Source organism: Amblyomma mixtum, chromosome 5 (genome assembly GCF_055824585.1).
Source record: "Amblyomma mixtum isolate Tamu chromosome 5, ASM5582458v1, whole genome shotgun sequence".
In the NCBI taxonomy this organism is placed as follows: Eukaryota; Metazoa; Arthropoda; class Arachnida; order Ixodida; family Ixodidae; genus Amblyomma; species Amblyomma mixtum.
Genome location: NC_143016.1, coordinates 186,011,685 through 186,026,177, shown reverse-complemented (window position 1 = coordinate 186,026,177; position 14,493 = coordinate 186,011,685). Strand labels below are relative to the sequence as shown.

General features: G+C 49.5%; 2 protein-coding genes across 2 annotated transcripts in view; one reads left to right on the top strand and one right to left on the bottom strand.

Annotated features, from left to right (window-relative positions):
• LOC149345125 (uncharacterized) overlaps positions 1-14,493 on the top strand; it is a 108,802-nt gene that overhangs the window by 85,747 nt on the left and 8,562 nt on the right. The gene's annotated exons all lie outside the window — the stretch shown is intronic.
• On the bottom strand, positions 794-5,196 carry LOC149345126 (uncharacterized). The gene is made up of 2 exons (XM_089546445.1): positions 4,154-5,196; positions 794-1,818 (listed from the first exon to the last, which is right to left on the bottom strand). Exon 1 carries the CDS (start codon positions 5,123-5,125, stop codon positions 4,187-4,189), a length of 939 nt encoding a protein of 312 aa, XP_089402571.1. The 5' UTR covers positions 5,126-5,196; the 3' UTR covers positions 794-1,818; positions 4,154-4,186.

Genomic DNA, 14,493 nt, shown 5'->3' with positions numbered 1-14,493 from the left:
CTACTTGCGGACTCGAGTCCGGTATTTGTTTTTCTCGGGCAGCCCGAAAGCTCCGCCCACCTGCCTGCATCGCCATAGCAACGCGTTCGTTTTTAGCCTATGGCAGTCCGCGGGCTGCTGAGAAGGCAGCAGACGATAGCTGCGCGCCGCGCTGGCAGCCATATTAAGGCGGAAGCCTTTAATGTCTCATCCAACGTTACTGGATTACCTGGTAAAGTAATGTCTCATCCAACGTTACTGGATTACCTGGAAAAGTAATCTAGTAACGTTGGTCTCATCGTTGTAAGCAGCAGTTGTCGACAGAAAATGTCACGCTTTTCAATTGGTGGAAACGGTCGTGACGTCACAGTGCGCGAATTTCGAACGGGGCCAAATGTACTTTGGCTAGTAACCATGCAACCAATTGAAGGGATCGTATAGTGAAGCTCCAAGTAAGTGGGACTGAGCTTAGTTAATTGCTTAATTACCCAATTAGCCTAATTAGCTTTACTAGTCAGGCCATATAAATAAATAAAACCGATTAAGAAATTGCTCGAGCTCAGGAATCGAACCCCGGTCTTCGGCGTGAGAGACGAGCATCTATCCACTCCGCCATGCCAGCTCTTTTGTCTTTATTGCCTGTTTTGACAGATTACAACAGATCATAAACAGATGTTCTGCGCTGCACACTCAAACAACAAGAACGGACATGAGTTTCACTCGCGTGAGAAAATCAAAACTGTCTCAGGGAACACAACTCTCCCATCAACTCGATAACTTCATCTCCAAAACATAGCTCCTTGTACACTTCACGCAGCTTAAATATGTTTTCTTTGAAGTAATCGCGGACAGAACGCGCATCTTCATCACAGTGTCGTACAGCCATCCTGCTTCGCCAAATACTGTGCAGGCCAAGCAGGAAAATTACATCATATTTATAAAGATCCGGCTCTATGTCCAGGAATCGTATCCCATACGGCGTTAGGGGTAAGTCTTTCTTTATTGTACGCTGGAGCACGTCCCAAAAGAGCAGCGCATCCCAGCAATCAATAAAAACGTGTTCTATTGACTCTGGTTTGCGACACAACAAGCAGTCAGCACCCCATGGTAGAAACAATCCCTTTTCCTCCATCCATGTTTTAACCAGCAACGTCCCAGTGTGTAACTTGAAGAAGAACGTCTTCACACCCGCTGGCACCAACATTTTTCGTACTCTTTTTAAAACATTTCCTGCTTGGCCTCCACTATACATAGATCGATAGATTGGCTCCGGGAAGACAGAGTCGAGCAAATCTTTTAACAATTTCTTACGCGTGACATTAGAAAGATATTCCAAACTGAAGCGCGCATTCAGAAACCGGAAAGCAAAGACCACTTCTTTCAAAAACCTACTTGCACTGTATCTCATCCCGTCCACACTGGAAATAACATAGTTTGGCAAAGCCGAAGAAATCCTCACTTGAATAAATGTCCGCAGGAAAGGGTCGCGTTGATCTCGAAGAAACAGAAATCTTGACACCACCTGCCTCAGGTACAAGTGTGGCAAGGAAAGACCCCCTTTTCTCAAACGCAGAAATAAATTATCACGTTTAGTCCTCTCCCATGAGGACTGCCAAACAAAAACTGCGAAGAGACGATGAAACTTTTGAATGCTAAGTCGAGAGCATGAAAGGACCGGCAACAAATAGCACACTTTTGAAACCAGATATACATTGCATATGTTTGCGCGCGTGAATACAGACAGTTCCTTCCCCGACCATTTCTGTGCACGCGTGGAGAGTTCTTGAATTTTCTCCTTCCAAAAGTCATCGTTATCTCGATACTTGTCAAGAGGTACACCTAGGTATTTGGAAGGAACATGTGACCATTTTACACTTGCATGAAACAAAGGCGCTGATGCCCAATTCCCATGCCAAAGGCCCGCACACTTGTCCAGGTTAACAACGCTATTGGTTACATCACAAAATCTACGAACAACCGACATCGCATGTTCTATGCTGCTGTGGTCACTACAGAAAACTGCCACATCATCGGCATAAGCCAATACTTTAATTTCACATGCTTCCAGTTCGAAACCACGAATACAGCTGTTATTTATTACATTTCGGCAAAGTGGCTCCAGGTACAGAGCGAAAAGTAGCGGTGACATTGGGCAGCCTTGCCGCACGGATGCTCTAACGGCAATTCTGTCTGTGAGCTCTCGGTTAACAACCAGATTCGTGGTACAGTTGCTATAGGCCATTTTAACCCCTTTTAAAATAACTTCTCCAACGCAGACATGTTCAAGGATTTTAAAAAGAATGTCATGACATACACGGTCAAATGCCTTCTCTAAATCAATTTGCAACATTGCGACTTGCCTAAAGTCAGCGTCACAGCATTCCAGTATACTCCGAGTGACATGAACATTCGTGAAGATGGTCCGCCCTTGAATTCCACATGTCTGGTGGGGGCCAACCAAGATGTCCATAACTGATTGTAAACGTTTGGCTAATACTTTCATAAAAATTTTATAATCAACATTAGTAAGCGTTATCGGCCGATAACCTGTAACTTGCTTAAGCTGAGCAGGATTGTCAGTTTTCGGTATAAGTACTGTATGTGCACGAGAAAACGACGGTGGTAAAATACCAGTTCTATATGACTCTTCATAAACGCGTTGCAAAATGAGAGCAGTTTCACGTTTGAACGCCTTATAAAATTCTGCTGTTATCCCGTCAGTACCTGGCGATTTCCCCAAGTGAAGCTCATCAATAGCGCATTCTAATTCCGCTGTTGATAAGTCGGCAGACAGGATGTCAGTGTCTTCACTGGTCAGTCGGGGTAATAGACTTAAAAATTCATCCTGAAAGGCCTGTACATCTGCCGATTTGGAAGCGAACAAATCGCGGTAATGCTCACTGAAAGCCTCCCTTATCGCCTTGGGATTGTCTGTCAGAATGCCTTTGTTTTCAATTTCTACGATATCTTTTCTTCTAGCGTATCTTTTTTCTGTCGTCAAATTTCGCCTACTGGGCATATCATCTGCCAGCAAGCGATCTGCTCGTGCACGAATTGCAGCTCCCTGAAACAATGTCGCATCGATAACCTCAAGCTTTGCTTTAACTTCGCTGATAAGGTCACTGTATAATCCCGGAGCTCTATTTTCCTCTGTAATTAATTCTTTCAACATCTGTTTTAGGTTCTTCTGTTTCGCTTTCTCAGCGTGCTTGATTTCTACGGACCTTTCAATAGCCCTCATTTTGACATCAATTTTGAATTCCTCCCACTTTTCTGCCCAACTTTTTCCATAATTCAACCGAACTTCTTCTAACACGTTCTTTGTTTCTAAAACAAACGAATCGTCCTTTAGTAACTTTGCATTCAGTTTCCACAAGTCCCAGCTGAATTTCGCTTGAGGTGTCACATTCCTGCCAATGGTGAATATGACACAACAGTGATCGCTAAACGTAACCGGTTCGACGATGTAGTTATCGCAAATGGCCGCCAGGTCAAGGGAAACGTAAGCTCTATCTAGCCTAGCATGACTACACCCTTGAAAATGTGTATAATGACGCCTCATTCCGCCCTTTGCAAACTGGGCTACGTCTTGAAGTGAATACTTTTCAATGTTTTCTTTCAAGAAAACAGCACTTTCGCTTTCGGTGACTGTTGAGCCTGATCGGTCATCTGCACTGAGAACACAATTGAAATCCCCTAAAAGAATGACAAGTCTATTGCATTCCAGATACGCACATAGTTCCTGGAAAAACAAAAGTCATTCACGGGGTTTCGTAGGAGCATACACACAGATAACTCTCAAATATTCCTCCCCGTACAACAGATCACAGAGCACAAACCTTCCCCTCGTGCAATACACCACTGCTTGTTCCTCGATATTAAGACTGTTCTTAATTAACAGAACACAGCCCGCTGATGTCCCCACTGCATGACTAGCACGCACGTTATATCGCGGCTTGAACTGCGCAACCATAGCGTCTGTCGCGCTCGCACTCTCTACCTTTGTTTCTTGTACTGCAAGAATGTCCAGGTCTTTCTCATAGAGCAGGCGCCTTAGCTGACATTGTTTACGTCTAGCTGCTAGTCCACGCACGTTTAACGTGCCGCATTTTAAATTTGACGGAAGACAAGCCATGCTGAAAATCCTGAGCACAAAAAGGTGCAAGTCCCTTACCAGGCGTACGCCTTACCCTCCGAGAAGGGGCGATTAATCAGCGCTCCTTGCGCTGCGCACGGGAGACGCGGACGATGAACGACACTCAGGCACATACTTCCCCTTGGCCCCGGTGGGTCTGAGCCACTGGCGCTCAAGGCGTTGCGACCTGACCTCGGTGGAAGGTTGTGAAGGGGACGGCAACACCGTCTTGGCACGCTTAGCCGGACCGAAGGTGTCATGTGATGCCCTTTCATCCTCGACTGGCTCCGCTTCGGCGTTCATGGCAGACGCCTGGTCACTCATCGGCGGCGTTTCAGTCGCGTTGCTCAAAGCTCGTTGTTCGTTCGGCGTCTTGCTCGAAGTTTCCATGTTTCCGTTGGAGACGCTTCCCTGTTCCCCAGACGCACTCTTCTTTGGACGGTCATCAGGGGCCGCCGTTTCAGCTTCCTCAACGTCCATGATATCCTCTTTATCATCACAGTCCTCTGAGGCCGCCCCTAGCACATTGGCGTACGTACGTATGCAGTCCTCACGGACATGACCAAAGGCTCGGCACTTAGTGCAGCGGGGCGTCTGGCAGTCGCGGCGGATATGCCCGCGTCTGCGACATCGGAGACAAACAGGCGCCCTACCGGGCACAACCACAAGGACGGAGCCCCCGTAGAATTTGAAAAGATGCGGTAGCTCCTCCGCCGTGACTCCCTCTTTAAGCACCATTCGAGCGACACGTGTTGTCGACTCCGCCGATTCAAATCCTGGAACACTCCATTCCTCATGCTGAATTTCCATCACTTCCCCAAAATCGCTCAGGGCCTTCCGTAGGGTCTCACTGGGTATGTGAAATGGCACCCAGTGAATCTTCACCTTGATCTCCTTTCGACAGGGATCAATAATGGCACAGTAACCGCCTTTCACACTCAGGCCCCCGGCCGCAAGTACAGTGTCCTTCGCCTCCTGGGTGCGGAACCTCACGAGCCAGAGGTGGCTCATCTGGTAAGCGCCAATGCCGCTGACATCCCTAAGGACGCCGGCATCTTCTAATGGTTGACGAAAGTCCTCTATTCGATTGGCTCAGCGGTTATGGTGCTCGGCTGCTGACCCAAAAGACGCGGGTTCGATCCCGGCCGCGGCGGCTAGAATTTCTTTGGAGGAGAAATTCTAGAGGCCCGTGTACTGTGCGATGTCAGTGCACGTTAAAGAACCCCAGGTGGTCGAAATTTCCGGAGCCCTCCACTACGGCGTCTCTCATAGCCTTAGTCGCTTTGGGACGTTAAACCCCATAAACCAACCAACCATCTATTCGATACGGACGCTTCGAGGTATCACCGTGCAAGAAAACACACAAACGCATACCTTCGTCAGCCGGCAGTGACGGTAGCAGAAAGCGATAACCAGGAGGTGGTCCAGACACCGATTCATCCCGACCAACAAAGGTCGTTGCGACACCTCGCCCGGAGCGAGCCATTTCTGCGTCCGTCTAGCAGGGCAGCCAGAAGCAGAATCCCGCCATGCCAGCTCGATAGTTTAGAATGAACCCGCCATGCCAGCTCGATGGTTTGGAATGAACAAAGGCGCGTCTAGTGAATACGGTGTCTTCACTCACTCTCATCCTCCTCCATTCCCTTCCGGCGAGGTTTAGTTGTCCACCGACAATTGAGAGACAGATACATTTCCTTTCCTCAAAAACCAATTTACCGACGAGCGAGGCGTAGAACCGAATGGGCGATGGCGTTCTATGGACTCCTTGGCAGCGTTGCAAGACACTGTCGCGTTCCACTCTTAGGGGCGAAACTTAACATCTTAACCACACATCAGTGACCACAATTTAGGTCAAAAAAGTGCCCCCCTGAATTTTGTGAGACAGTTACTGTGTAATTTCCTTTCCTCAAATACAATTTTCATTTCCTTCATTACGGCTCCTCTTTATCTTCTTTCACTCCCACTTCCTCCCTTCCTCTACGGTGCGGTTCAGGTGTCCACCGAGATGACAGAGAATTACTGCGCCATTTCCTTTCCTCAAAAAGCGTTGCGTTCAAAGGGCAAGGCATCGCGCCGAACGGGTTGTGGCGTTCCGTTGACTCCCTGGCAGCGCTACAACGCGCTGTCGCGTTCCACTCCTAAAGGCGAAGCTTAAGCGTCATTAATTAGCAGCAAATTAGTATTCAGGCATTAATCAGTAATTAACCATTGATTAGTGATTTGTCATCACTTAGTAATTAGTACTCAATTATATGTGACGCCACCAGTGCCACAGAACAGCGAAGGTGATGCGGAAAACGCTTCCGCCTCTACCCACTTTAGACAGTGAAAGTGCCCCCTGAATTTTTTGAGTTAGACTCCGTGTGCATTTCGAGTACTTTTCGTGTTCCTGGAGGTCGATATCATGCGTTAAACCTTCACATGAGCTCCGTAGCTGCTCTCTGAGCCATCGCAAGACTTTTTGTTCTTGTATCTTCGTTTATTTTCTTGAAATCCACCGCACACGGACGCGCGTTCGAAACTGCGAGCGCGTATTGTTTGCTCGTGTCGTCAAGAGGTTCTCGTTCGCTTGTTTTGCGACATGCTGTCTGTACGCTTACCTGAAAGCATCGCAGGCGAACCACTCGTATACTGGAGCAGCTATAGCACTTGTTGTCAACATTTTTGCGAAGGCTTTCGTCTATCTGCCTATCCACAACGAGTTGTGCCACTTCGTGCGAACTTCGCCGCAAGCAGTAGCGGCGAGCATACCTCCGAAGCTGAGTTCTGTAATGCACCTACGCTAAGCTGACAGTACAGTCTTTAAATCGACTCAGTATCATGATCGAGCGCACGGCGTTGCTTCGGCGTCGTGGTGGCCGTGGCTTGCGTCGTCTGCTAGCAGATGACAGCGTCCTTGTACGGTAACCGAGGGGGAGCCAGGCTCTGGCGCCGAGTTCGAAAGCAGCCTATGGCAAGTAGGTCATGTGACCATGACGCTGTTTCCTGTCAGAGCGGAAGCCGAGACCTGTCAGCAAGTAGTCCGGGACTGGAAAAACAAACGCGCCTAGTGTGGGTGGTACCGTGGATGCCTTACCAAGACTACACCGCTTCCCTCTGGACTTTCGCAGGTGAGCTCTTGCCGTTGTCGTCTGCTCTAGATATGCTTTTGTCGGGCTTTCCGCGCCTATCGTAGCTGTAACCGTTTCATACGCACTTGGCTTCATGTTATTGGGATATTTTAGTAAATTGCAGGGCACGCACTTGCAGTCATAAGATGTGCAAAAGATACAAATCATTTGTCTTATTTATAGCTAGTTTCGTGCAGCCAACTGTCACCAACGTGAAATTGATACGGGGCTCTCATGAGCAACCACGTGCCCTCTACTTGCCGCATGATCAATTTAAAGCCAACTGCGCTGCCTAACAGCTCTGAGCATGACATTAATGGGTTTTGCAGCACCGTGAAGCCAATTTTAGGATCCCCTCGCAACTGACAGTATCGAAACTCAACCATGTGTATATGAGTCGCATTGACTGTGCCTTAACTGAATTCGGCCAGCAGTAGTTATTGCCGTTCTACCTTATGGGGTTTAAAAGGGGGGGAGATAAACACGTTCTCCCCGTTTTACCGCGGCTGACATAGTTCAAAACCGCGCGGACCCCACCCCGTGGTCGCGAGCGCTACCGAGCGCACGCCGACCACGGCGGGCCTTGCTCTACGGGAACAAAGGAACGACACACTGGCTGACACGAACAAGGAATTTATTGCTATAACAACAATAACGCCAGCTAGCAACAAAATACACTGAGGAATCGAGGATGTCCGACTCACCAGCACGGTTACGAGCGAACGTTCGCCCACGGTAGGGCAGAGGGAAAAACTCCGAGGCCCGACGGGACGGGCTCGGCGGGAGCAAGTTCCGACCAAGAGGCGCCCGCGGCGAAGAGTGGAGTGGCGCGCGGAAACGTCCGCTTGCGTTCCCGGTGCCGAGCAGAAGAGACCCAGCTATCCCTCGCGCGCGCGCAGCAAAACGCCATCCGTGGCGCTGGTGGCGCTGCGACGCGAGCGCCCTCCCCTGTTAGTTAAAAGTAACCGAACCGAGAGGAGTGCTTTTCGGGGGGAGCTAACAACAGTGGGGTGTGCAATGCGGGAAAGCGAACGCAGGGGACGAAGGCGTCCCCACAACCTATACATGACCGTCAATGTAGTTTTAAACTCATTTCGCTGCATCGCTCTCGTCACTCTTTGAGCATAGAAAAGCAGCTAGCCGCGTAGTATTAGGCGAGCGTAACCGCACTCCGAGGCGCGGAGGCTTGGCGCGAGCATTTTCTGCCATAGTTATAACGTACTGCATTTAAGTGAAATGAATGTTGGCGTATTGACGTTTGGAGTATATGGTATTCATTTTGGTGCAGTTGTATAACGTGGACGCTGCATCATGTCCAGGTGCAAAACGTGGATGCAGTTCTGCCGCAACCTCAGCCTGGAGAAGACGCCGTGCCAGCTGCGAGACCTGAGGGTTTCTTCCAAGCACTTCGACCTGTTTCTGTATCTGCGGCCAGGATGGCTGCATCTCGATGCTGTGGCTACTCGAGGAAGGAGTGGCTGTATTGAATCTCCTTGCACTTCTCTTTAAACTGCACTTCATGTATATTTTAGTTCGATTAGAATTGCTTCAAATTTCTTCGGTTAGCGACAAGAAGGAGGTCTCGAGGTTGTGCGCAGGCCCTATGTATGGTGTAATGCTCTAGCTTTGAGCAGATTTGTTGATGCTAAAATTTGGTTTTAATATTGTCATGCAGGTGTATACATAGCTGCTATATTGTTTCAGTTGAAGAAATGAAATGTGAAGAGTAATCCCTGTGTGCTGCATGGTCAATGTGTTGATGCGCCTACTTATGTCATGTCATGTTTGCCTCAATGAAAGCTGTCGTAGCATTGTTTTCTATACTTTTCAATTTCCTGCCTGGCAAAGTTCGTGGAACCTCAGGGCTTTTTCCTATCCGCACTGTGGCCATTGAGATAAATAGCCAGCTTAAAAAACTACTTCTTGAGCTGCCTGTGACGCGCATTTTTTGTTGGTGTGCTTTATCACTATATTTGTTTGGTTGCTGTAATAAACCATGAACATGAAAACGATACTTGCTGTACACTGTATTGCAAACTGTGCACTTGAGCCTGTGCTTTGTGCATCATACCTTGATGTACTCAAAAGTACTAGCACCAGTATTTTCACCAAGGTTTCCACTACGAATAATGCATGCTTAGCCAGCGTCTGAAAGTGTTGCGGCCTTTCTATGCTACTTTCTTTGCCAGTCACTTTAATTGGGTTCCCAATTGCACATCAACAAGGCCATAACTAGCAGGAACTCGAGCACATTTGACTGGCGAGGCAACCTTCAAGTGATACCGGCTCGAAAATGCGGGTTCTATAAAGAGACCACTTTATAATTCGCGCCAAAAGATACGTATGCGTGACGTCATTCAACGTCACTCATACGTAGGTTGCCCCCCAAAATGGGGGCGCTGGGGTGCCCCATGAGCCGCCATTATTTGGACCAATGGACGTCTATGGAGCCTTCGCTACCATGGTAAATCTACCTTGGTTTAAACTCGTTCAATCTCGTAGGGTGCCCGGTTTCAGAGCCCGGATGAGTGGGATTCAGTGCCCGGATGTTGGCTCTCGATCTAGGCGTGACGTCACCACACTGCCGACAATGGGAGCTAAAAGCATTTCATGCTTAAAACGACGAACGCAAGGGCTGGTGTTCGTCCTTTTCCTGGTCATACGATAGAGGGCGTCATAAGGAAAAGTATCGAGGCGGCTCTGGGACTCCCCCACTGCAGGCTCACAGAAAGGCTAATGAAACGCAGCGTATCAAACAAACTTGAAGAAATTATTGAAGCCAGCAGTATCTTACATTACTAGAGACTGACAAGAACACAAACGGTCCATTATAAAACAACAGCGCGAATAAGGACGGGGATTAAAGTAAAGACGACAGAACGTCCCCGTCCTTATTCGCGCTGTTGTTTCATAACGGACCGATACCAACTCACCCAATTCGCTCTTCTTCTAGAACACAAACGGAGTGGCACATGCTAAACAGCCTCAATATCTCCTAGGAATTTCAGAAAACAAACCGATAGACATCAGGAAAAGGCTACAAAAAAAACATGCATCCGGAATATCATAAGGATAGACGAAACAAAAGAGGTGAGGGTCTACACAGGCGCTACGGAAGTCGAAAGAATGTGGTCTGCGTCGACGCAGCTAATTATAAAGACTGCCCAGCTATGGCGACATTAGTAGCAAACTAAAACCAAGAGACCAAAGCAAGCCGCTCTGTCCGCACAGTCTCTGCACAAACAGCGGAAGAGACGGCCATACCATTTGCAATATCAGGAACAGGGGCAAAAATAACAATGAGCGTCTTCAAGTTCGCAGTGAATAATTATATCAAAGGGAGAATATCAAATGAAGCTACTATATAGCAAATCTGAGAGATATGGACAGAGATTCACATTATATGATCGCCGGGCTAGAGGGAAATGAAGGTGCTCACGAGCTCACCCGCGGTATAACTTTCCGGGTGGGACTGGTCCTTTCACGTGACATCTGCCGGGACCGACCACTTAGATACAGAGATATCACACAACAATAAAGATTATGCCAAGCGGTATGTCCGCCGACTGATAGATCACTTCACTAACAACAAGAGGGTATCTGGTGTACCTGTGCCCAAGGCAATACGAAGGCACATGTACAAGGTCAGAAACACAGCAGATATGGTTCACATTGTCTGAACATGCCCGAACATAAAGGAAACACATAGCGAAGAAACAGGCCTCCCGGGAGACTCTGATGCTCAGCTCGTACTCAACTTGCTGTCATCTAACTGGATGAAGACACCGACCGGTCCCAAGGGCTCCGGGCCGTGGTCTAAGCGGATGGGTCACCCCATTCTACTCTGTTGGATAATAAGAGTTATTCCAATCAAACGACGGGGAGTCGAACGCGCGGCAGTGCGAACAGATCAGCTTCAAAGGCCGCTGCGCGAGGCCACTAGGCTATGGCCGCAGTTCAATACGCCTCGTGTTAAACTGCAGCATGCTCTCGCACTGTGCATTGTAGAGCGCTGCCCAACTTCCATCTGCAGCGCAAACAATTATGCGCCATTCCTTTTCTCGAAATCACCACTAGGTTTAGACTCCACTGACTCTGAGCAAAGAAAAGGCGCGTAACTGGCTCTCCTGGGTCATTGCGCACCACAGTCGCGCTCTGATATGTGGCGGTGAAATTCGAATTGCTTTTTGAGGGAAGGAAATGACGCAGTAGCTGTTAACACGGCCACGCGACAAATGTCCAGCCGCACCACGTGACGTCTCTTTCGAGCCATAATCGACCCAACCCACACACGAACAGAAACACAGAAACATTTCCAGCGAGCCGTGCACCCTTTCCCTGGCAACGCAACTCAACTGGCACAGAAACTTCGGGACAAGTATCTGTGTACAGCCCAAGACCCCCGTGGATCTGCGTACTCTTATGCAGGCGGAGAGAACACGGAGCTGGATCAACCTTTCCAGCTCCATGAACTGCGGGCGGCTCTCACCAAAATGATATGGGGAACTGCGCCAGGAAGGGATAAGGTCACCGTCAAGCTTTTGACGAGCCTGCATGACTTAGCATACCAGTCCCTCCTAGGCTACATCAATACAATCTGGCGTGGGAGACACCTCCTTGCCAATCGACTGGAAAACGGCTCTGGTCACTTTTATTCCTAAAGCAGGAAAACCAATTGACACAGATAACCTCCTCCCCATCTCTCTCACCTCCTGTGTGGGTAAACTAATGGAGACGATGGTGCGGGATCGGTTATCTGCATATCTTGAACAAAAGCATGTCTTTTCGAGCACCATGTCCGGATTCCGCCCAGACAGATCCGCACAGGATGTCCTCGTGCAACTCAATCGGGAAGTCCTTGAATGCCCCCATAATGACCCGGTAGTGCTCGCCTTGGATCTTAAAGGGGCATTTGACAATGTAACACACGAGATCATACTCACTAACCTAAGACTGTGGCCTCAACACATTCCGATACATATGCCAATTTTTAATGGATCGTCAATCCTACATTCGAATTCAAGATAGAGACCATGGTCCTTACCTACTCGGCACGCGGGGAACCCCCAAGGGGCGGTACTTTCCCCGCTGCTCTTCAATATGGCTATGATGCACCTGCTGGCACAGCTGGATGGTGTCTCCGGCGTGCAGCACGCCCTGTACGCCGATGACATCACCCTGTGGGCCACGCAGGGCAGCACAGGAGACATTGAAACCAGCCTGCAAACAGCGGCGACGATAGTGGACCGCTACGCCCGCCGCTGCGGTCTTCAATGTTCCTCATAAAAATCGGAATTTGTGCACCTCCGCCCCTCGCAGAAGTGCACAACTAAAATCTCTCTTTCTCTTGAGAGTGGTCCTATACGCGAAATTGACGAGATACGGGTACTAGGACTTTACATCTACAAACACAGGCGGCCAGACACTACATTGGCCAAACTCCGTAAGGTGGGGGACCAGGTGGGCCGCATGGCCCGCTGGGTTTCGAACAAACGCGGGGTGTTACGAACTAAGGATGCCTTGCGGCTGGCAAACGCCTTTGTAACCAGTCGAATTCTCTATTTGACTCCTTATCTCCGCCTACGGAAACACGAGGAGGATGCGCTTGAGGTCATCCTTCGCAAAATTATTAAGCGTGCCCTTGACCTCCCCATCACTACTTCAAACAGCCGGCTGATGGATCTTGGGGTGGTTAATACTTTTTTGGAGCTCCGGGAAGCGCACCTTACAAACCAGTACACCGCTTGTCGCCAACGGAGTCGGGTCGCCGCCTTCTTGCTCGACTCCATATCCAACACACCCCTCCAATGGAAGACAGGTTTCACATCCCAGAACTGTGGAGACGTGCCCTCCACGTGCGGCCTCTTCCGGCAAACATGTCACACGAAGACCATAATGGTCGCCCGGCACGAGCAGGAGCGCTAGCCCGACATTATGGCAACAAAACAGGTGTATACTTCGTGGACGCCTCCGGTTATCACCACGGGGGATGGTACGCGGTCGCGGTAGTTCACAACATCAACAGAGTTAACGGCCTCACCTTCAGAGCCAGCAGTGCAACACAAGCAGAAGAGGTCGCGATTGCTCTCGCGGCTTCACATTCCGATTCAAAATACATAATCACCGACTCGCGAGGGGCCTGTCGGAACGTCGAACAAGGCTGCACTCCCTTCCTAGCCTATCGAATATACCAAAATTGCATACGGGATACGGACCCCGCACACCGTTACCTCATATGGGCCCCTGCTCATCAGGGGTTGGCAGGAAACGAGGCAGCAGACGCAGCCGCGAGCGCGCGCTCTCACCGGGCTGGTTTCTCCTCTCTACCCGATCAGGAACCCGATTTTAATCCGGTCTATACATTCAAAGACATTGCAACCTATACTATCAAAATAGTCATCGCCTTTACTCTAGCCCATGTAAAGGCCTGAAGAAGGCGAATGAGCGGCTGCTTCTCCGCCTTCTCAGCAGTACATTGCTGTGCCCGCGGCAGCACTAAAACATTTTGACCCCTCCTTTAGCGGCAGCAGCCCACACTGTAGTGCAGTGTCTTCTTACACCTATCACATGGTGTGGGCCTGCCCCTCGAACTCCGCTATTCCCACCATCCCTAACCCGATCAGGGAGGACTGGCAGGCGACCCTACTCGGCTGCCCCGACTTACAGGCCCAATAAGCCTTAGTCGGGCGCGCCCGGGCGGCGGCCACCGCCACTGGGGGCCCATACTAGGGACCTCCACCTAGTGCTTGTAAGGAGCGGTCCCTTACGGGCTGATCCAAACATACCTCCTGTCCGTTCTTAACAAATGTTTTCACCACCACCACCCTCACATCTCGGTGGATACCCCAACCGCGCCGTAAGGGAAGGGAGGAAGGTGAGAGTGAAAGAAGAAAGAGGTGCCGTAGTGGAGAGCTCCGGAATAATTTCGAGAGAGAGAAAGTAAACTTGACTTGACCAACTTAATAGACCGCGCCTAAACCCCGGGGCAGGGACGCAGGGCTCGGGCGGTTAGCTTAGGTTCAAGCCGGAAGCTCTTGACTCCTGGCAGCATCCTCAGCCAGTAGAACTGCTTTGAGTTGGCTCTTCTTTTCTGTGCTCTGCAGAAGCCTTCCATGCAGTCTTGGTTGATATCCCCGCTATTTTTCCTGGACCCTTCTCATGTTCCCAATTAATATGGTCTAGTGACCCTCTATCCTCACAATGTTTGCATCTGTCCGGTCGTACTTCTGGCCATATATGGTTGGCCAGAACCGGGTTTGAATATGGATT